Source organism: Daphnia carinata, chromosome 5, assembly GCF_022539665.2.
Source record: "Daphnia carinata strain CSIRO-1 chromosome 5, CSIRO_AGI_Dcar_HiC_V3, whole genome shotgun sequence".
In the NCBI taxonomy this organism is placed as follows: Eukaryota; Metazoa; Arthropoda; class Branchiopoda; order Diplostraca; family Daphniidae; genus Daphnia; species Daphnia carinata.
This window is the reverse complement of record NC_081335.1, coordinates 6,689,514-6,712,791: the sequence shown is the minus strand read 5'-3', so window position 1 is coordinate 6,712,791 and position 23,278 is coordinate 6,689,514. Positions and strand designations below refer to the sequence as shown.

At 45.5% G+C, this 23,278-nt stretch overlaps 3 protein-coding genes and 1 long non-coding RNA gene across 4 annotated transcripts; 3 read left to right on the top strand and 1 right to left on the bottom strand.

The window, feature by feature from the left end:
• The first annotated feature begins 4,686 nt into the window (after positions 1-4,686).
• Positions 4,687-5,865, top strand: LOC130703054 (uncharacterized). The gene is made up of 2 exons (XM_057524676.1): positions 4,687-4,815; positions 4,927-5,865. The coding sequence occupies exons 1-2, from the start codon at positions 4,687-4,689 to the stop codon at positions 5,863-5,865; spliced, it is 1,068 nt and encodes a 355-aa protein (XP_057380659.1).
• A 96-nt stretch (positions 5,866-5,961) lies between these two features.
• On the top strand, positions 5,962-8,093 carry LOC130703053 (uncharacterized). Its single transcript, XM_057524674.1, has 3 exons — positions 5,962-6,160; positions 6,238-7,491; positions 7,552-8,093. Exons 1-3 carry the CDS (start codon positions 5,962-5,964, stop codon positions 8,091-8,093), a joined length of 1,995 nt encoding a protein of 664 aa, XP_057380657.1.
• A 1,421-nt stretch (positions 8,094-9,514) lies between these two features.
• LOC130703052 (uncharacterized) lies at positions 9,515-15,295 on the top strand. The gene has a single exon (XM_057524673.1). The coding sequence runs from the start codon at positions 9,515-9,517 to the stop codon at positions 15,293-15,295; it is 5,781 nt and encodes a 1,926-aa protein (XP_057380656.1).
• Positions 15,296-21,780: 6,485 nt separating this feature from the next.
• On the bottom strand, positions 21,781-22,629 carry LOC130703109 (uncharacterized). Its single transcript, XR_009004548.1, has 6 exons — positions 22,511-22,629; positions 22,396-22,458; positions 22,261-22,326; positions 22,120-22,195; positions 21,994-22,059; positions 21,781-21,941 (listed from the first exon to the last, which is right to left on the bottom strand). It is a non-coding gene; the product is annotated as an uncharacterized LOC130703109 (long non-coding RNA).
• Positions 22,630-23,278: the final 649 nt, after the last annotated feature.

Genomic DNA, 23,278 nt, shown 5'->3' with positions numbered 1-23,278 from the left:
CATTAATAGGAAAAGGTTTCGTGTTCCACGAAGACAACGATCCGAAACACGATTCAAAACTATGCAAAGGATATTTGCAGAGAAAAGAAGCTAAAGGTATGAAACTGCACGGGTGTTGTTACGTGAATTCTCCGTTTTGTAACTACACGATTTATACTTAAACCATGTTGGGATAGTATAAGTAATTATTAATTTTAGCTTAAACTTTTCCCATTAAGGTATTTTGCAACGTATGGTCTGGCCACCGCAAAGCCCAGATCTTAAATCCAATCGAATAGGTCTGGGAACTGCTAGATTCCATGACTAAAAAAAAATTCCCCGAACATCAGCGGCTAATTTGTTCAATGTGTTACGCAATGTGTGTGGCATTCTATTGCAAGTGAGACACTATGCAAATACGTTTATAATATGCGTAGGTGATGCCAGGCCGTGATTGATGCAAATGGAGGCCATACACCATACTAGTAGTGGTAATTTTATTGTTATCGATGCTATTGTAATTTGTGTACAACTTGATTATTACCTGTAAACAATAATATAACCTGCCTAACCTACAGTTATTTGTTTTCATAATAATAAGAATACAATAATCTTATTCTAATGTTTCGTACCACCTAAACTGATTAAATGACAGCCACGATAGCCATGATGAAGTATATGCTTGTTCTGGATGTACCCTGAACATATTATCTATAAGCCTAAAGTAAGAAATGACGAACACTTCAAAAAGTAAGTTTTTAACCTAGGCTTGTTTATTATCCAATACTGGAGAGGATTCGTCTCCCAACGTGGGGTTGACAACGGGCAGTAGCACATTTTGGGATTCTGTAGTAGAAATAGCATTTTGGGAGTTAACAACATCTTCGTTACAGGCAGGTTGTTGTATTGGAAGGGGCCGGTTTGCAATGAAATGCCTGACAGTATCTCTTCAAAGTAAGAAACATTCCATGTTATATCTGCCACTACAGATCTACCGTCTTCAGATAAAATAATCTCGACCATTCTAAATAAACAATTATCTATACAATTTAGCGTTGTAAGAAACACCAATATTCAGTAATAGATTACATAAATACCTGTATTTTCCTTGAATATCACAGTACATTTATTCTTCTAAATAACTTGACAGTTGTCTTGTCAACAAACTAAATTCGTCTTCTTTTACAATATACTGGTAGCTGTCAGACAAAAAACCTTGCGAATTCAGCGCCTCAAGTAGTAGCTAGATTAACTATTTTTGACGGGGAAAAACTAGCACCGTCTTCACTTAAAAAAAATTCCCTTTCCTAATATAATTAATATTTAGTTATAGCACTAAAAAGGGATATAAATTAATAAATATCCTATCGATAAGTGTCATTGCGTGGTCTAGAAAACACCTTGTCTAACAAAAAAAATTTCCAAAAAATGACGTAGTGCCATTAGGCATACCATAAGATACGCGCTTTTCGGATATTTGATGACTAGCACGCTAGTCAAAAAGTCCTATAGATAGAAAATTTAAAAAAAATTGCTGGATAGCGCATTATTTCATCAACATCAGGACATAATTTTATTTTTTGTCGTCATTTTTACTAGCCCTTTTTTACGTTTGCGCAAGGACCCCTACCGCCATAAGACACCATGTTAAAAAGCCCCATAAGCCCTTGGTGTTCGGATAATAAGGGCGGGTACTGTATACAGTGCCCACCAAACGATTAGGTACACCCCCCTGTTTTCAATGCATTCGGCGCTACGTGTCTCGGGAAAACTTAAATATCTTTTTAACAGTTAGAGCTAATTTTTTTTATCTCTTTCCTCTATCAGGAGAAATGACGCTCAAAAGTTTTGCAAACACGAAAAAATTGTAGGAGTTACATTTACGGCGATAAAGTATAGTTCACTTGATAAGGTTGTTCCGATGAAATCGTATCACCGATATACAACCAAGCCTCGCGAACTCGCGCCGTGCTATTGTTCCCATCATACCTCTGTCTAGTCTAAATTGCTTGGCTTTAACCCCCCCCCCCCCCTTGCTGTCTAGTTTTGCTCTTTCTTGGCTGTATGAAAGTTAGTTCGACAACGACAATACGACACTTAACACGCGTCCGTCTCGCTGCCCATTTTTCTGACTGTTCTCAGTCCACCATCTTACTTAGCCAAGGTTTCTACCAAAGCGTTATCTTCCTGTACTCAGAAATACAAACTGCTGCCTACAACAGCAGTTGCTCAAACTCGAAGTATTTAACACAGTCGATTGCGGTTCCAATAGCGGGAACATTTGGTCCTTCGAACCGGAGCAGCACGTTGTTCCTCGGTTTCACCCCAGCCGTTACGACTGGAATTCCGGCGATCGTTCTAGCTACCACCTCGTGCACGTTCTTTGCACCCTTCTTCGATAGCTAGTACGCCAGCAAGGTCCTTCCGACAGATCAACGACCGAGGCGATCAACCAACAGCTCTGCCCACCAACCCAGGCCCTCCTGCAACAGTTCACCAATACTAGCCCCACAGCGCAAGATCCCTAGCAGAAGCATTTACGATCACGGACGAAAGGCCATCGCATTCTTTGACCATCAGTATGGCAGAAGCTACGAGATCGTTGGTTGACCACGAGATCATGCGAATCGGAAGTTCTAACATCTTATCAGCTGACATCGATATCGAAATACGGAAAAGACAGCGACGAGCGATACGCGCGCAGGTGACTACAGCCTGCCGTCAGATCGCTTCGCTAATCAACTCCCACGGCTCACGAGGAGCCATCATAGGATTGATCGATCATCTTGGAACGCTAGCCTCTACGGCAACCCATCTGCAAACCGATCTGCTGAACGCAGAGACAGACCAAGCGGAGAATGAGAGACAAGATACCATACACCTACGTTACGTTCAGCAAATAGGCGAAACCCGGGAAGCAGCCCGGGAATACCTGGAATCGAGAGCCGAAGATGCGCCGAAATACGGGTGCTGGGGGCTCACACAACTCAACCGTCCGCCGTACAATCAGTTAGTGATAGACAAGAGAGAGCTAGAAGAAGCGAGCTCGCAAGCGCTCACCAGAGAGTCGAAGAGGCCCGAATGCAAGCAGACGTCGCACGTGCTATCGGAAAATCCGACGTCCAACACTGTCCAAGGGGACGGTGAAGAGATAGACGAGTAGAAGCGGAGATGCGGGGCACTCGGAACCAGAGAGTCGGTTGCCGGGGTAAGTCCATCATGAGGCGGGAACTAACCAAGAAGTTCCCGGTGACGATACGAGAAATACCGGTAGACGGTAATAGATGGAATGTAAGCGGGACTTGATGCTATAAGTCCCGACGATAGAAGGTGGAGACGCTTGACTATAATATTGAAATAACCGTACGTAGTTTACAGCTATGTAGGGCGGTCTCTGTCGAGCAAAGGCAGAAATGAATATTAAAGACGCCCGATCTGGAGCCAGTTTTAGCCCAGAGGAAATGAATATTTAAAACCCATCGTGACTGGAGCCAGTTTTAGCCCAGAGGGAAGAGGTTGGTGCCGGAGGAGTAACCGACAGAGGGTCGGCCAAGGAGAGTTGGAGGTTGGAGGTCAGCGGCAGTTCCTGAGGCTGAAACGGGTGACGGAACAACGGTGACATCTACTCCAGCGTTGATATTTATGTTCGTGCTATTATATATATCAGTCAACGGTGTTTTGTAAATTGAGTATATAAAGGCCGGTTTTGGCCGAATATAATACACACGAGTTTCACCGAAGCCCCCGGAGTCGGCTCTTCATTTCTGCTGGTAATTACTATCAAGTTTCGCTTGTTATCACTTGTGTTGCTGCCCGTCGCAACTGGCCGTCAACTTCTGCCCGGCCGTGATAAGCTACTTCCGCCCGTCAGCCCTCTTCGTTCTGCCCGGCTCCTTTTCTCGACGGCTACAACGAAGCTGCTTTTGAAGCAATTCTCATCCGGATTGGATCCTGTTTTTGCCGTCGCTTCACTTGAAGATCCATTCGACCCGGGGGCACTCGACGCCAAGGATCGCAAGTAATCTAGCGTTTTGTTATTCGTGTCCGTCATATTGGCCGCGCCCCGTCTCGGCATCGTTTTTTAGGTCGTTGGCCTTAAGAGCAGTTGTCGGGCGTCATTGCGGTCCAGTCCGCCAAGTCATAGTAGCACGGTCCCCCAACCGGCTGCCCAGACGTATCGCGGCTATTGCATTGGGTTTCAGAGGACCCAATACCACTACTTTACGCTGAGCCGGCAGACTCCGGCATTTGAGAATCGCCCGGCCAAGGGGCATCTCTCAAACGTGCGGCGGCAGCAGACGCGGAGAGAGATCTGCAGCGACTACGCCTTGACGACCAAGAACCCTTCAGTTCAGTCGACCACTACAACCCGCCCGTCGCACCACACGTCGCAGACTGGCTCTTACGACGACGTTCAACGAACGGACAACCTCAGGCCATTGTCTCAGAAGCACCCGATGACTGGATAGACCAGTACTGTTCCGGCACATTGCCGCCGAACATCGGTCAACGTGGCTTTCGCTCGACGGTGTTAGTAGACCTAGAAATATTCCACGGGAATTCGCTAGAATGGTTCTCGTGGATTGACTTATTTCGCGCACTCGTGCACGACACGACGAATTCGTCAGGTGCGAAGTTGGCGATGTTGAAACGGTATCTGCACGGTAATTGTCTAGACGTGATCTCGGCGGCGGAGAACCAGCCTACATGGAAGCCCTCACTCGTCTGAAGCAGGCATGCGGTCGACGAGACGTCATGAGAGCCGCTCATCTTCAAGCCCTGGACCAGTTAGAGATAAGGCAGGATCCAGCCACGCTCAAGCGGTTTGCAGAAAGGGTACGATCTCACTTTTTCGGCCTCAGCAGAATTGGGGAAATATGAACAGCTGACCTGATCGAAAGAGTTTGCCTAAGACTCAGCCTATATGATCGTCTCGCATGGAATAAGGGGAGACGGGGACAATTGGAGCATCGAAGCCTGAACGATTTCGGATCCTGGCTCTGCAATCGTGCAGCCGCCTACCAAAACGCGTATAGCATAGCTGCTGAACAATCTGCGCCCCCAAGTTCGGTTGGCCGCTTCCGGAAAGCCAGAACACATAAGAGCTCATCGCACCTAACGGGGGAGGAACTACCCAAGAGAACTAGCTGGGCCTACTGTTTCAAATGCGGAAAGGAGCATAAACTGTCCGACTGCGGGGACTTTAAGACGCTCTCAGTTGGAAAACGTGTAACCTTCTGCATGAAACATCGCCTGTGTTTCAGCTGTTTGGGGCCGAAGCATTCCGTTAGAGACTGTACCACTAAGAGGCCGTGTAAATATCAAGACTGCCGGTATTCGCACCATCCACTGCTACACGACCCTATACAAGTATCAACTAAGGAAGCGCGTTCTACCACTGCACGCATGGGTCGACGACAACGAGTAGCCTTAGGAATGATGGGTCTGGAGATCCAAGCAGCTGATGGAGATTGGCGCCTGGCCAACGTCTTCATCGACGAAGGGAGTGATTCTACACTCTTGAGAAGCGCATTCGCTACGTCTCTGAAGATTAAAGGCACCTCTCAAATTCTCGAGATCGACGGCGCAGGAGGCGTGGTGAACCGACACAGATCCAGGCGTGTCCAGTTCCAGCTACGCACGGAGTCTGGCGAAATCGTCACGTTAGAAGGTTCGACGATGAAGATATTCGCTAGCCCTACGCCCGTTACTGATTGGAATCAGATGAAGAACAAATGGCCACACTTGAGAAACTTACCGACCGAAGAAGTAGGTGGGAAGGTGGACATATTGATTGGCACGGATCATACCCACCTGTTAGGAGTGAAAGAAACGAGAGAAGGCAAAGATTATGAACCGACTGCCTCTCGAACGAGACTTGGTTAGATTCTCCGGGGAGTTACCACCAAACACACGACAGTAACGGCCGTTCGAGTTTGCACGATATCGTGCCGCATCCCCTTAGACGGTCTCACGGTTCAGATGCGTCGATTCTGCGACACAGAGGCCTTCGGAACCGAATTTCAAGCCGGTTGCCTCTCCCCAGAAGACAACAGAGCCCTCGCGATCATGAAAGAGAAGACCCGAAAGCTAGACATCGGCTATGAGGTGCCCATCATTTGGAAAGAAGAAGAGCCGAACCTAATCAACAATCGACAGTTGGCCGAAAATCGGCTTAAGAGTTAGCTGAAGAGATTCGAGCTTAATTCCAAGTTTGAAGAGGATTACCGTAGGGCGATGCAGAAAACATTTGACCAGGGTTATGCCTCTCGTCTTCTAGACCTGGCTTCTGCCAAATATTTCCTTGCGCACCACGGAGTGTACAAGGGCCAAAATTAAGAGTCGTCTTCGACGCGGCCGCTCGCTTTATAAGGAAATCCCTGAATGACGCTATTGTCAGCGGGCCAGCCCTACAGCCGGCATTAGCAACAGTCCTCAGTCGATTTCGGCAAGATGAAACCTCCGACATCGAAGCGATGTTTAGTCGCTTCCGCCTAACCGCCGAAGACGCCAACTACTTCTGTTTTCTTTGGCAAGACAAGGAAACTCACGAACCAGTAGTTTGTAGGATGGACCGACTACCCTTCGGAGCAAGTTGCTCGCCCTTTGTCGCCATCCACACGGTTCGCCAAATCGTGCGTGACGCCGGAGTGGAAGAAAGGATAATCACTGCAACCCGAGATCAGATGTACGTAGACGACTATTTGGGTTCGGCTCCATCCGTTCCAGCGGCCTTAGGTGAAGCCCTCGTCGTCAAAACCGCATTGGCCAACGTCGATCTCAACTTGCAGCGATGGATCTCCAACTCCCGCGAGTTCATGTTAGGAATATCCACCGACATCCCTGAGGATCAACCGTCAACGCACCCGTTGATCGGGGGAGCAGACGAAAAGGTGCTCGGCGTAGTATGGAACACCCGTTCGGACACGATTGGGTTTAAGGTAGCCGACCCTCCCGACACCGATTTTACTCGAGTGGCTCTAGTCAGCCATGTCGCCTTCGTCTTCGACCCGCTGGGAACCGCCTCTCCTCTCATCGTGAAGGCCAAGATTCGGCTTCGAGAGTTAGGCTTGAAGGGCCTGGATTGGATGGACGTGGTGATCGACGACGATCATATCTGGTGGAGCAGGTGGTTCGAAGCCCTTAGTCAGCTGAACGCAGTGGAAATGCCGCGTTCTTTATTCCCGAGAAGACTCAACATTCTGACGTCGGAACTACACACCTTTTGTGACGCTTCCGAGGAGGCCTACGCCACCGTCATTTACATCCACAACACTGATTCCGACGGGCAGATAATTGTTCGACAAGCGAGAGCGGCCAACAAACTCGTACCAAAGAAGGTGATATCGGTGCCGAAACTGGAGCTTAACGCTGCGCTGTTAGGATCCCGACTGACAGTAGCATTACAAACCGCTTTGACGATTAAGATCCATCGTCGGCGGTTTTGGACAGACAGCAGCACGGTTCGAAACTGGATTCCATCCGCCGCTGCTCACTATCAAGATTTCGTCGGCAATCGGGTCGGCGAAATCCAGACGATCACGGAGCCAGAATAATGGCGATTCGTCCCAGGCATCTTCAACCCAGCCGACGCCGCTACCCGCTCCACCTTGAACGGGGAGGTATTCCCTCCTACTTGGCTGACGGGACCAAGCTTTCTCGGTCGTCCTGAAGAAGATTGGCCAGTAGATCTACCCTGGACGGCTATTACAGAAGAAATCAGAACGAGCCGCGCCTATCACACTGCCGTTCAAGAGGTGAAATTCGACTGGAGCGATGTAGAAGTCAAGCCCGGCGATGTCGCGACCCTAACAAGAATGAGTACGAAGTTTTTCGACCTCGTCAAGCGTTGCCAAAATGAGGTCTATACTGAAGAGTTGAAGCGCGTCAAGAAAGGGAAGCCGCTGCCATCAACCTCGAGTTTGCTGGCGTTGGCGCCGATACTCGACGCAGATGGAATACTACGACTTGGAGGTCGGGCCGGTCGAGCGAAGCTACCTTACGACCAGCTGCACTCCCCTCTTCACCCAGGAAAACACCCGTTCTCGGAAAAGATCATCCGGGCTTTCCACGAACACCTTAAACACGTTGGAACAGATTTCTTGCTTGCCTAACTACGGCAACATTTCTGGATAACCAGCGGACGCGAGGCGGTGGAAAAGGTCCGCCGTGCGTGCATTACCTGCCGTCGCGACCGAGCCAAGCCCGGAGAGCAATGTATGGCCGATCTACCAGAGTCACGTCTCGATTCCGGCTCACTCCCTTTTACCAGAACCGCGATCGACTTATTCGGTCCATTCGACGTGGGCCTTTATCGAAATCGAACCGCCAAGCGCTGGGGAGTTTTGTACACCTGCATGGTGACTCGCGCCATATTCCTCGAATTAGTGCCATCCCTTTCGACAGCAGATTTCTAGCTCTCGATGCGAAAATTCATCGCGATGTATCGGAAGCCCGCTGTCATCCATTCCGATAACGGGACGAATTTCGTGGGCGCCGAACGAGAACTACGTGCGGCAGTTGAAGCTTTACACGCTTCCGACGGAGTTCCGGAATTCATAAAAGAATCTGGAATCGAGTGGACTGTTCGGGAGTCCCAACACCCGCACAAGTAGCGCTAATCATTTAAATTCGAGAAAGGCCCCAAGACCCAGACGTCAGGTGACATTCTCGCCAGACACCTCCTCGAGCCATTAGACGACATCCCGCCGAGGAGACAAAGAATGAGAAGACAGAGGAAAGGCTAAAAAATTGATACTCGGGTGAATTTTTCGACTCAACGGGTTACTCGCAATTTTGCTGCTGTGGTAGACGAACGTCTCGTGTGTTCGTCTCCCTTCCGCTTATTCACCTCGTGTCAAGTCTCCATTTCGTTTTTTTGTAGCAGCATCGACCATTCTCGAATCTCGAAAATCTGCCGACATCGACTACGTGGAAATTTCGATTCTCACGGGTCGGCAGATGAAATCGTGTGTTGTGTTTATCCTTAAATGTAGTATCGATTGACGGACAAGCACCCATTTATCGCCCTTCCTTTACCTTTTCGTTCGTAGGCTGACAGGCAATCAGTTTACTAAATACATCGTGTTAAAAAAGTTCATTTCGTTTCGTTTTCGTCCACCGGCGTGACACTTGGCAATATTTTGGTGCATCGACCGGGAATTAAACTTCCTCTCGATCCGGCCAACGTGCACGCTGCGTGGAACTCTCGTTCCAAAAGTCCCGCGTGGCAGTCCTCGCTCGTAGGCACTCGTTCGTTCAAACCTTCGCGTTTGTGGAGGTAATTCTCCTAAGGAAATTTCCCTAACCTGGTGTCGCTATCGAACCTTCACCGCGTATTTCAAAGCGACCTTCTCACTTCGTGTTTGGAGACATACAATCGCCGCGCTTGGCATTGTCTCCTGGTCTTTCGTGATCGGTCCAGCTGACGCCCTTGCATCTAACGACACGTAATATCTTCGTGTGATCAACTGCCATCTCTCTGCTAACAGTGACTACTCGTCTCATTATTCCTGTAACTCCCCGCTCCGACATTATGGCAGAAGCGAACCCTGATCCCACCTTCAATCTTCTGACTGCCCACCAGGATGAAGATCCCGAAACTTGGGAAAGCGTGATCGACCCTGAGAAGTTGAAACGAGCTCGTACCGTCGCTAAGGCTACCCACACGAAGTCTGGCAAACGAATGATGGCATCGGTCAGAACAGGAGACGACAGAGACACTATAAGAACTCTGCGAGCCGTTTACGTCCGTGATTATGAAGAACTTGAAGCTCGCCATGACCGATACCTGACCTACGCACGACTCTCTCTTGAACAAGCTGGAGCCGAGAAATTTTGGTTACAGTTTGTGTCTTCCGAGCACGAAGAGTTCACCAACAAAGTCGACCAATACCTAGCAAGCCTTCCTCCCAGGTCTACAGCATCTTCTCGTTCTCAACGATCTGCCCGTAGTTCCAGTACATCATCGACGCTCACAAAAATTCATGAAGTTGACCGACTTCAGAAAGAGGCCGAGCTGAAACTGCGTCAAGAACAGGAGGAGGCGAAGATCAGAGAAGAGGAGGAAGCCTGTTTAATGAAAGTAGAGGTTGAGTGTTTACAGCAGCGGATTGACTCCCAGATCCAACAGAGCAAGATCGACTCCCAACGAAGACAGATCGACTCTCAGAGGAGACAACGAGAACTGCGCGACGAAGCCGAAAGACAACGACACAACGGAGTAATCATGCGTCAGCAGCTTGCTGAAGTTTTACTGGATGACGAGATACTTGGTAGAAATGTGCCCACCTCTGAGCAGTTACCTGTGAAATTGGAAGTACAACCGACAACTGCTTCACTGCGTATTACACCACTATCGAGAACCCTTCCAGCGATTCAAACTACTGCTGCCTTTACACCCATGGCTTCTTGTGCAGCTTCGCTACCGCCACACCAACCAGCTATTGAAAACACGACCGATCGATCCTTACCTTTTCCCAACAACGCTTCTGCCCCAGTCTTCTCTACCTTCAATCCATCGGCGCAAAACCATACGTCACCGCAGGAAGGCGGCCATCGTCTATCAATGACAGATGCCTATATGCCAGATGCTTGGATTCATGCGCTAAATCCATCATTCCCATCGACCGCCCGCTCTGGAATAAAACCGCCGAGACTCCAGGTACCGTCCTTCCATGGAGATCCACGCAGCTGGCCAATGTTTATCCAAACATTCAAAATCCTCGTTCACGACGCCGTGGGGTCCGATGCTGAAAGACTGACTCATCTTCGTGAGGCACTTGCACCGGGGATAAGGAGAACTCTCGGGGAGGCGTTGCTGAACCCTGGGCTCTACCAACACGCTCTTTTGGAACTCCACAAGAGATATGGGAACCCGCAAGTCGTAGCGCAAGCCTGCGTTTCTTCCCTCCTAAAGCTCCGCGCCTTTAAAGAGGGAGACTTCCAGGCACTGAAAAATTTCTCCGCGGACCTACATTCAGTCGTCGCAACCCTACGCCTCGGTGGTTACGGAATGGAGCTGCAAAGTCATGCTACATTGGCGCAACTAGTGTCAAAGCTCCCTTCAAATTTGAGGAGCAAATGGGGTGAACATAGCTGGTCTATGCAGCCGAATTTACCCACCATCGAAGAATTTAACCAATGGCTGGACAATATAGCCATGGCTGAACTTTCCGTTCGGTCATCGTTCATTGATATGAACCCGTCGACTACTTCACGCGGAAACGGAGCAGACCACTTAAAGAATCGACAGACGACCAACCGTCAAGTCTTCAACATTTCGACGTCGTCTACGTGTCCCGTTTGCGACAGCCATAATCGACATCCCCTGAGCCAATGTCGACAATTCAGGCAACTTCCTGTGGAAAAGAGAGCTGCCATCGTCAAGGATTTTAAGGCCTGTTTTCGCTGCTTGGAGCGCGACCACCTGAGCCACGACTGTAAACGGCGAGAGCGATGCTCAACCGCAAATTGTGAGGGATTTCACCACCCCTTGATGCATGGCGCCCCGAAAGTCTACCCGCCTAAACGTTCGGAAACAAGACAGTCGGACGCCGTTGGAGTAACCTTCACTGGATCCACAGCCTCCAATTCAACGTCTCGTCGAACCCTTTTACCAATAGTGCCGGTAATCCTGAAGGCAAATGGAATGGAGACTCGTACCTTTGCTCTTCTAGACTCGGGCAGCGAAATCTCGGTCCTAAAACGACAAACCGCTGATCATCTAGGTATTAGAGGGAGACTGGAGCGGACTACGACGAAGACTGTGAATGGCGAAAGTCAAGCTGTCGACACTGAGGTCGTCTGCTTCACAATCACCTCCATCGATCGGACATCCGACTTCGAGGCAGTAGATGTGCACGTCATGCCGTCATTTGAGCTTACCAAACGACTGTTCGACTTGGTTAAGTTGACGAAGACGTGGCCCCATCTCTCCCACGTGCCTATACATTCATTTAAAGCCGAAGATGTTGCGGTTCTCATCGGTCAGGATCATCCGGCGGCTCTGGAAATATTCGAAACACGGAAAGACCCGCTGCAACCAAGATCTCCTCGCGCCCACTTAACTGCCTTCGGCTGGTATATCGCCGGTCCCACGCATCGTTCAGGCTCACAAGGAGTAGGCTGTTTCCATATCAGCTCCGGCGAAGATAAAATAACGTCCATGGTTCGTCAGTTCATCGAGGTAGACACGTTTGGGACGAAGCCGAACGTGAAGTCGCCGATGTCGCAAGACGAGCAGCGAGCGTGGAAAATTCTGCAAGAATCGACTAAACATAACGGCGAACGATATGAATGTGGGCTGTTGTGGAAGACCGATTCTCCAAATCTCCACAACAACATTTTCACTGCCGAACGACGGCTATTCAATCTGGAAAGGAGATTCGAAAAGGATCCCAGCTTGGCAGAGACCTATCGCAGCGTTATTGAAGGATACGTCAATTTAAAACACGCCCGAAAACTATCGCGAACCGAAATAGATGAGGGACCTCTAGGCCGCATCTGGTACAACGCCCACCACCCGGTATTCAATCCAAATAAACCTGGAAAGTGTCGAGTGGTCTTCGACTTAAGAGCTAAGAGCCGAGGTGTCTGCCTGAACGACCTCCTATTGAAGGGACCTGATCTCTTGACGAGCCTCATCGGCGTACTCCTCCGTTTTCGCCAGTACCACGTCCCCTTGGTGGCAGACGTAGAGAAGAAGTTTCATCAGGTCCGGGTCCGGTCATCCGACGGGCCGGCCTTTCGTTTTTTATGGCGCACACCCGGCAGCAAAGAACCACCGGATGTGTACCAAATGGACGTCCACCTATTCGGAGCTGCTTCATCTCCAGCTGTCTGCTCAAATGCCCTTCGACAAGCAGTCAGAGACAGTGGTGATGCAGATACTCTCCTACCGCAAGTTACCCGCCATTTCTACGTTGACAATTGGCTGGTTTCGTTCCAATCGATCTCGGAAGCTTTGTCAACGGCCCATCGTCTTACCGAAGCATTGAAGGCAGGAGGCTTCCCTTTGACGCAATGGGCTACGTCACATACAGCCGTGCGATCCGGTCTCCCCGATATGCAACACCGAGAACCCATTATAGACATGGACCTGGACGCTTTACCAATTGAGCGTACTCTCGGTTTAGTGTGGGACTTTCGTCGCGATGCCTTCGTTTTAAAAACGCCCGTCTCCCCAGTTGGTACTACGAAACGAGCCTTGTTAAGGGCGGTGTCCAGCATATTCGACCCCCTAGGCTTCCTCTCGCCCATCGTCTTCCAAGCCAAACACCTGCTGCAAGATGTTTGGCGTCGCCAATTTGATTGGGATGACCAATTGGATTCCGACCTACAAGACTGTTGGAAATACTGGACCCACACCCTACCATCACTGGACGGGCTAGTTTTAAGCCGCTGTGTGTCTCCAAATCGACAAGACGTCACTTCGACTGAGCTCCATATCTTCGGAGACGCATCTGAGGCTGGATTTGGAGCGGTGGCCTACGCACGCTTCGTTTACGCCGACGGAAAGGCGGACGTTTCTTTTCTCATCGCGAAATCGAGAATCGCGCCGCTCAAATTTCTGACGATCCCTAGGCTGGAATTGTCAGCTGCAGTCTTGGTCATCCGACTTTCCAACTTGCTGGTGGAGGAGCTAGACATCAAATTCGACCGCGCGCTCTACTGGTCCGATTCGACGACGGTATTGAGCTGGATCAAGTCAACTTCCTGCCGCTTCAACGTGTATGTTGGAAACCGCGTCGGCGAAATATTAGAAACATCGTTACCAGACCAGTGGCATTACGTGCCGAGCAGCTTAAACCCGGCCGACGACGCCAGCCGAGGTTTGAATGCCGGGGAATTTACTGGCCAACATCGATGGTTTATGGGTCCAGCCTACCTACGGGACCCTGAAAACTGGCCCAAACACCCCTTTCTTCCCTCTATCGATCCCAGCGATCCCGAAATTCGTCCATCTGCGTGGATCGGTGCAGTACAGAGAGAAGAGGATGGCATTGACGCGCTAATCGCAAACGTTTCACGCATCCACATCATCATTCGTGCAGTGGCCTACGTGCAACGTTGGGTAAAAAACGCGCGATCCTCCAGCGGTAATCGTTCGTTTGGTGAGCTGATGGCTGAAGAGATTCGACAAGCCAAAGAGTTCTTGTTGAGGCGTGCTCAAAAGAATGCATACCAGTTGGAGATTGTCCACTTACAAACAGGCCGTCAGATTCCCTCTAACTCGACGTTATTGAAATTGGCACCCCACCTGGATCATCGCGGACTACTGCGCGTAGGCGGCCGTATCGAAAGGGCTCCGCTTCCTAAAGACGCACACCATCCGATCATTCTTCCGCCTAAGGAACGCCTGACCGAGCTAATTTTGTTCCAACTTCATCGCGAACGCGGCCATCTATCCGCCGAGCAGCTTCATCACGAAGCCCGAAAACAATTTTGGATACCGAAGGGACGTATAACAACTCACCGCGTGTGGAACCTATGCTATATCTGCCGCAGGTATAGAGCTAAAGGTTCAACGCCTAAAATGGCCGACTTGCCCGCGGTACGACTACGGGCCGGCCTACCAGCCTTCACGCACACCGGGTTAGATTATTGGGGTCCCGTGGATGTCACCCTTTTCCGAAGGACGGTCAAGCGTTGGGGATGCTTATTCACCTGCCTCTCCTCACGCAGCGTTCACTTAGAGATGGCCTACTCCCTCGACACCAGCTCTTTCATCGCTGCACTTGATCGGTTTCAGAACCGCCGTGGTGTTCCGGCATCATACCACAGCGACAACGGTACTAACTTTGTCGGTGCTCATCGTGAATTGGCCGTCTGCCTAGAAAATTTAAGCCAGTCGACCATTCTCCGTCATCTCAGCCGACAACCAACTTCGTGGCACTTCAACCCGCCAGCTTCTCCGCATTTTGGCGGAGTATGGGAGCGTATGGTGCGCGCCGCAAAACATGCGCTCCAATTCGTTTTAGGTCGTCAACGTCTAACTGATGAAATCCTCGTCACGGCGTTAACGCATGTGGAGAACATTCTCAACAGCCGCAAGTTGACCCCGCTAACCGAAGACCCGAGCGACCCAGAATGTTTGACGCCAAACCATCTTTTGCTAGGTCGAGCAAAGCCGAATGTTCCTCCAGACGTTTTTTCTGACCAAGACCTCTCATCGAAAAAACGCTGGCGTATTTCTCAAGCCATTGCCGACCAGTTTTGGCGACACTGGATGCGCGAGATCGTACCAGGCCTTACCGAGCGGAAAAATGGTACGAAACCCAAAACAATTTGGAGGTCGGTGATATCGTCATCATAATCGACGCAGCCACTCCGCGCGGTTCTTGGCCCCTTGGAAGAATCACGGAAGTCTTTGCTGGGCCTGACAAAGTTGTCCGATCAGCCATGGTCCAAGTGCGTGGCACCAAATTACATCGCCCAGCTCACAAACTCTGCCTTCTAGAGTCCGTCAGCATACGAAAAATGTGTCCAGTCAAACCGGACCCAGGGCCGGCGATGTTCGGGAGTCCCAACACCCGCACAAGTAGCGCTAATCATTTAAATTCGAGAAAGGCCCCAAGACCCAGACGTCAGGTGACATTCTCGCCAGACACCTCCTCGAGCCATTAGACGACATCCCGCCGAGGAGACAAAGAATGAGAAGACAGAGGAAGGGCTAAAAAATTGATACTCGGGTGAATTTTTCGACTCAACGGGTTACTCGCAATTTTGCTGCTGTGGTAGACGAACGTCTCGTGTGTTCGTCTCCCTTCCGCTTATTCACCTCGTGTCAAGTCTCCATTTCGTTTTTTTGTAGCAGCATCGACCATTTTCGAATCTCGAAAATCTGCCGACATCGACTACGTGGAAATTTCGATTCTCACGGGTCGGCAGATGAAATCGTGTGTTGTGTTTATCCTTAAATGTAGTATCGATTGACGGACAAGCACCCATTTATCGCCCTTCCTTTACCTTTTCGTTCGTAGGCTGACAGGCAATCAGTTTACTAAATACATCGTGTTAAAAAACTTCATTTCGTTTCGTTTTCGTCCACCGGCGTGACACTTGGCAATATGGACCTTCCAGCCGCCTCGGTCGCCACACTTCGGAGGCTCTCATGAATCGTTGGTGAAGTCAACCAAAAGAGCGCTTTATAGCGCACTGGAACAAGAAAACAGTAGCCTTCGCTATCCATCAGAAGACCTTCTCCGGACCTTGCTATACGAAGTCGCTGGATTGCTGAATACCCGTCCCCTCACGTATGTGAGCTCCGATCCAGCCGACTTCCGCCCATTAACTCCGAATGATTTCCTAAATCGTTCCCCCACCGCCTACCCGCCACCCGGATCCTTTCACGACGCTCCACCGCGAGACCGCTATCGGTATGTGCAACGCGTCCTCAATCTTTTCTGGGATCTGTGGAAAACGGTTTACTTCCAATCGCTATCCGCCAGAAAGAAATGGAGGACGGAACGCCCGAACTTCAAAATAGGTGGTGTAATCCTCGAGATCGACAAGAGTCTTAGTCGCGGAGTCTGGAACATCGGACACGTCGTGCAGGTGTTCCCGGGATCGGATGGCTGCGTACGCACCGTCGACATTCAACTACCCTCCGGAATCTTCCGACGCGGAATTACCGAACTATGCCCTTTGGACAGGGTTGGAAGCGATACTTTGAAAAAGTATCGGTATCGCGGTACCGATACTTCAATTTTCGAAAAATATATCGCGAAACTATTTTCAAATATCGCACGCGTTACCGATGCCGATACTTTTACCTTCTCAACATTTTGTTGATGTAGTATGGTTATTTTTATTTACGAAAGCTTCTCGGTTATATTCAACTCCGAAAAGAATTTTATTAACAAAAAATAAAAAACCATAAAAAATTAAAATTAGAGGGGAACAGTAAATTAAAAAATAGGCACTATGTGCCTTGGGGAGAAGAGAACTACTTTTTCGGCATTTATTTTAAGAGGGTCAAATACGCCATCTAGAAGTGAAATTTATTACTAAAAATGTTTTTCGATAGATGGCGTTTATCAACATTTCAGCTATCGCAGTTTTATTGGGACTAACGCTTTGTCTTATCAGTTGACCAACAAAATATAAGTACAATAATAGTATATATTTTTTGTATTTGCTTTATTGTTTGTTGATAGTTCTCCTCCAATTTTTTTATAGCAGATAGTTTTTCCATCTCGTCTAACCAATTCAACTTGAATTTCGGATGCAATAGTGCACAAAAGAACTAAATCGTCGTGTTGGAAGAAAAGAAAAAAAACGAGTATCCAATGATGACATAATCGCAGAAAAAAATTATTTGCAATGAAAGGTGCCACTCTTTTCTTTCAAAGCAATCATTTTTTTTTCCAAATACTTTACGTCGGAAGCAGGTATCCTATTGACACTTTTAAGTCCGATTGAAGGACATCTAAAGCTTCTGCTAGTGGCCTCTTGATCGTCACGTATTCTTTAATGTAATCTTCGAAATCGGCTGCTGCAGAAGACGCACAGTGATGACAAGAAAATTTTAGGTTATCGTAGAACCATCTGTTGGCAGAAAAAGTAGTCATATTTTTTACTCCTAGATGGCGCCAAATATTAAAAGTATCGGGATCGCAAGTCAAAATTTATGATCCGATACCGGTACCGATACTTTTAAAAAAGAAATATCGTGGTACCGGTACCGGTAGTATCGCGATACTTTTTATTATCGCGATAGTCCAACCCTGCCTTTGGAATGCGGCCCGATCGACTAGCCGGATTCGGGGGAGCATGTTCCGACGGAATCGTATCACCGATATGACAACCAAGCCTCCCGAACTCGCGCCGTGCTATTCTTCCCATCCTACCTCTGTCTAGTCTAAAATTGTCTTCCTCCTACTGTCTGGCTTTAACCCCCCCCCCTTGCTGTCTAGTTTTGCTCATTCTTGGCTGTATGAAAGTTAGTTAGACAACGAGAATACGACACTTAACACGCGTCCGTCTCGCTGCCCATTTTTCTGACTGTTCTCAGTCCACCATCTTACTTAGCCAAGGTTTCTACCAAAGCGTTATCTTCCTGTACTCAGAAATACACACTGCTGCCTACAACAGCAGTTGCTCAACTCGAAGTATTTAACACAGTCGATTCCGGTTCCAATAGCGGGAACAAAGGTACATCCCCTTTCCCACCATAAGCGCCATGTTAGAATCGATGTTTTTAAAAATCAAATTAAAATACTTCAAAACAAGCTAGTATTTATTTTTTTGAAGTCAAATGACGTGTCATTTTTTATTCTATTGAAATATAAGTATATTTAATTATCTGGCTATGTAAAAAAATCTTTCCCTATCCCCAGAAGTTAACACACTGAAATTTTTTGGTGAAAAAATCATGACCTGTTTTTGCGCCATCAGAGGCGCTGAGTATGAAAACTCAAGTACTCTCGAATTTACTGGAGTTGTGGAATGCAAGTGATAACTAATAAATTTTCGATGGGGGAAAACAATGTTAAAAGAATTAGAACAATTGTTTTAATATTTGTCCAATATTTTACCCAGAAGACGATTGATTAAATTGTAAAGTTTGCAAGATGCCTACCCAGTTTTTTCTTACAATGTAAATTTTATTTGAAAAAGCCGGTGGATTTTTTGTTCTAGATTTCTGCATCAAATATAGTTCAAGTCCATTTTTCTAATGCGGAATATGAATGATGTTTTTAGATATTCAATAAAAATACGAGAGTGCGTCAGTACTGATACCCAGCGCCCCTAGTGACACAAGCACAAAACATAATTTTTTCGCCAAAAAATGTTAGTGTGCAAACTTTGAGGTATAAGGAAGGGTATTTTTACTTTGATAAATTACAAAACATACATTATTTTCCAAAACAATATTGAGTGGCGCATCTTGTGGCACAAAATTTAAATTTTACCTATCTTTGAAGTATTTTATTTAGACTTTAGACGCCGGTTTCCGAAAGAGGATGTACCTAATCAAGTGAACGATACGTTACCCCCATAAGTGTAACTCCTACAATTTTTTCATGTGAGTAAAACCTGTAGAGCGTCCTTTCTTTTGATAGAGGAAAAAAGAAAAAAAAATCTAGCTCTAACTGTTAAAGAGATATTTAAGTTTTCTCGAGATACGTAGCGCCATAAGAATGCATTGGAAAAAGAGGGGTGTAACTAATCGTTTGGTGTTTACTGTATATATGACAATGTATTAAGACATTGTAGTTAAGTTTGGAAAATGCCCCTTGGCAGCAATTGCAAGTGGTGGAGACTGCCGGCTCAGAGTAAAGTAGCGGGTCTAGGACTTGTGAGTCCCAGCGTAACTGGATCGGGCGTGCCGTGAATCCAATCGGCGTTGACAGCCGATGAAAAATAAGTTGGCGGTAGGCAATAAATTACATAAAAGCGTCAGCTTACATCCATTTTCCTTTTTAAAATACCGATGGTGTTATCTCATTACTTAAATGGTTCACAAAACCTTTTTTCTTATGCTATTTTAATAAAATTACAGGAGAACATGATTTATATTGTATTTAATAGAGTTTATTTAACAACATACTATCAGAGCAAAATCAGAAATATTTATTGCTTATATTGCACTTTTTATGGTTATTATGGTCATAACAAACTTTTCCAATTGCACTAATGTTTAACTATTTCATACTACTATCGTTACATAATATACAGCTCTTACATATTCTGATTTTTCTCTTATAGTATTTTATTAATTATTTACTAAATACCATGAAATTATATGTCCAGTTACGGAGGAGGTGCAATACGTTAGTCCATAGGCATTTTTTAGGTGATATGATTGAAATCGGTCTCTTATTTCACTTATTGTAGTGCTCGACCTCTATCCTATTGAAAGAGTTGTGTTGTTTGTGTTTTCAATTATTTCTTTTGGTTGCCTTTGTTAGTTTTTTTAACGTTAGCGATTAATTTTTGCAAGCCGCACATTGTCTTCATCATTCGTGTGAAAAACAGCCGCCATAATAATTTATTGAATAAACAATGGTAAACTCCAAAATTTACATTGTCTAACAATTTTAATTGATTTTATCTATTTCTTTGAAACAGCCAAATGTTTTTGTGATACCTTAAAACGCACGAGTCTTTCTTTCATGGAGGGATCTCCTAAAGCACTCCTGAGCCTATCACCAACAATTTCTTGATTTGAAAATATTGGCATGTTCCTCCACAACTTTCCAGTCTCTTGTGGCCTTCCTCAGTACTTCCCAACGGTATGATTGTTGCGCTGGGGAGGCTAAGAGCCTTTTAGGAGGTTTACAGGAAGGAGATGCGCCGTATGCATGGGTCTTCAGAGTTACCAACAGTTCACGGTCGATTTCAGTTTATAGAAACATGAACTTGTAACTTTGATCTTTTTTTGTAATTTCTTCCATGGTTAAAGGGGTTAAAATGAAAAAGTTGTCAAAAACTAGAAATGGACTGTAGAAAAAAGCTTTTTCGGCTAACTTGAAAACTTTTAAGGTCTAGAGCATCTAATTTTAAAAATAAACAACCTTAATTCCTGTTAGCTAAAATTTTTAAAACTAAATCCCTTCTACACTTCAATTGATAAAATTTTTGTTTAAATTGCCTAGCGTTCCAATTGCGCTCAACCTCGTCTTTTGTTTATTCCCTATTGCATTTTCAATGATCAGGTTGAAGTAGTTTGGCTAAAATACGTAAAATGCAAGTAAATATCGCGCTACATTTGAAATTCATTTCAACATTGCTGCAACCTTATTTAAGAAAATCTACGTAATAGCCTACATATTGTTGGAAAACCTAAAGTTGCATTTTAAGTCTCCAAAATTTTTATTTGTACTCAGAACACAATTTTTCAAATATTATTTCATTTTCCGGTGTCCAATATTGACGTTTTTTTGTTTTTTATGCATTAAATATTTCTTCAAACTTTTATCGAAGGTAAATTTTAAAACTTTACGTCTCATCTTCGAGCTATTCATGCCATGCATACTTTTGGTAATGCAAGCACAACTATGTTCTCGAACTTGTGATCCACATCGCGATCCACCTTGTGATTCTATTGAAGAACCACGCCTGGGACCGCTACTTGGACGGATCATTTTTTAAGCACTTAAAAGTGGAACTCAATAAATATGGTGACTTTAGTTATACAAAAACAATACAAAGTCATCTACAGATGAGAAATACAAACCCCCTTGTATCTGTGAGATGTGAGAAAGCAGATCATAAGATGATAATTTAATTTGAGAACCATTGCTGTCTTGCATGTGTCAACTGGCAATAACTATCTTTGATTATGAATAGAACGTACTAGAGGCAAAACCAAGTAGAAAGTTAGCTTGTCGACAGAAAAGTTGGCGACACTGGAAATAAAATACACTTATCAGTCCAGTAGTTATGTGCAAACAAACATAGCAAGTAACTTACAGATTAAAACACTCTATGTAACTTTAGGATGTTAAATTGGGGGCGATAAGATGATAACCTCACTTTAGAACTTTTCTGTGTTGCATGTGTCAGTAGGTAACGGCTATCTGTGACGAATCGCACAATTGACCCCGCTGACTAATTAGTACACAGCAGCGACTGCCTACTTAATTTTAAATACTTAAAAAAGGCCAGCGTACTAGATTTTTTTACCGTACTTAATTGAAATAGCATACTTAATTTCTAACTATACCTCCCTGCCTACTGAATAATTCAGTAGGCCACTAGGCTACTTAATCTTCGGGTGGATACTTAAAATTGTTATCCACTTTCGGAATTATATATAGGTAAAATAAATAAAATAATATATTCCTTTGAAATTTGTATTGTTTGTCAACTCAGAAATGTGATAACAATTAGAATATGGGTAACAAAAACTAATAATGTCAAATAAAACTTTCCAATAACATTAACAGCACTTGGTGTACGTAGCGGGATGTTCCATGTTGACGATGTAGTAGGCTGAGACCTGAAACTGAGAACTAAAAAACAATCAACATTATTATTTATCAAAATGAGTTCCACCGAACTTACCAATATCACCTGCCTGTTCTTGAGCAACAACTACACCATGGTTGTCCTCAGTAACGGCAGACATTCCTGATAGATGACAATAATGTATGAATTGGTATTCGTAACAATATCATTTACAGAACTTACCTTGATCTATTTCTTTGGTATCTGCGTTATTGTTCTAGAGTAGGAATGGAATTGCTACTGATATACTTGCTTGAACCTATGGTAAAATTTTTGAAGAAAAATTGTTATGCTAACCAACAGTGTATATACCACTAATGTTACCAATGATGGAAAGGGTATGAACATTAAAGTTGTTGGAAGAATAGTCCCAGCCATCACTACAGTAACCTAGAAAAGATAAATTATTAGTCTAATAGTTTAAAACTTTAATAACAGAGACATCTTTGTCTACTTTACCCTGTGGTACTGCGTCAAAACTTATTCAACTTGGCTATGGGATTTCCATTAGGTATTCTATAACTTGACATTCAAAATCTAATTAGAAATCACTTTTAAAAATAAAGATTTTAACCTAGTTGTATGTTCGTTACTATTAAGCACTTTTTTTTGTTGGTCGCGATGTCTTTGAAATAGACAACCACTTTTAACTCAACGTTGAAATTTTTCCCCAAGCACTAGAATTTTTAAGCGTTGCCACGCAACAAAAATACAAGGATTCGTTTTTTTCTTTTTTCATCTTGTATTTGTACGCCTTTATCTTAGATAAAAAGTTTAACAGCATTTGGCAATAATAGGGAATGACGTGTTAACTGTTGTTATAATATCGTAACATGATATTGTTCCTGATGTCGTTATCTTATTATCTGCTTTGCAAGATACTTAAATATTTTAAGCACTTCAACCAATTTTTGTAACTTTAAAAGCTGTATACAGTACGTCAAAGAAAATTTCCATACTTTAAAAACGAAGGAAAGGTTAGAAATTTGGTTTCAGTAGGGGAAGGCAAATTTTAAGTATTTTTTTTCAAAATTAAGTGTCATTTTAAGATACTTCATTTTTTCAGTAGCTTTTCCCTACTGAAAGACCCTTAATTAAGTATCCAGTAGCTGCTGTGTAAGTCTGTAACAATGACCCCCAGAAAGGGTTAAGATGTGCGAATCACTCATCTCACTTGCACCATAATTTATTTTTTTATAATTTATTTGCATTTGATTTGTATTTTATGTAATATTCCAAATGGAATGGAAATCACCACTGTAAAAAGTTTTTAAAATTAAATTTAAAATCCGCAAGTAATTTGATTTGGATTTGATTTTAGTCCAAAATCAAACACACTGCA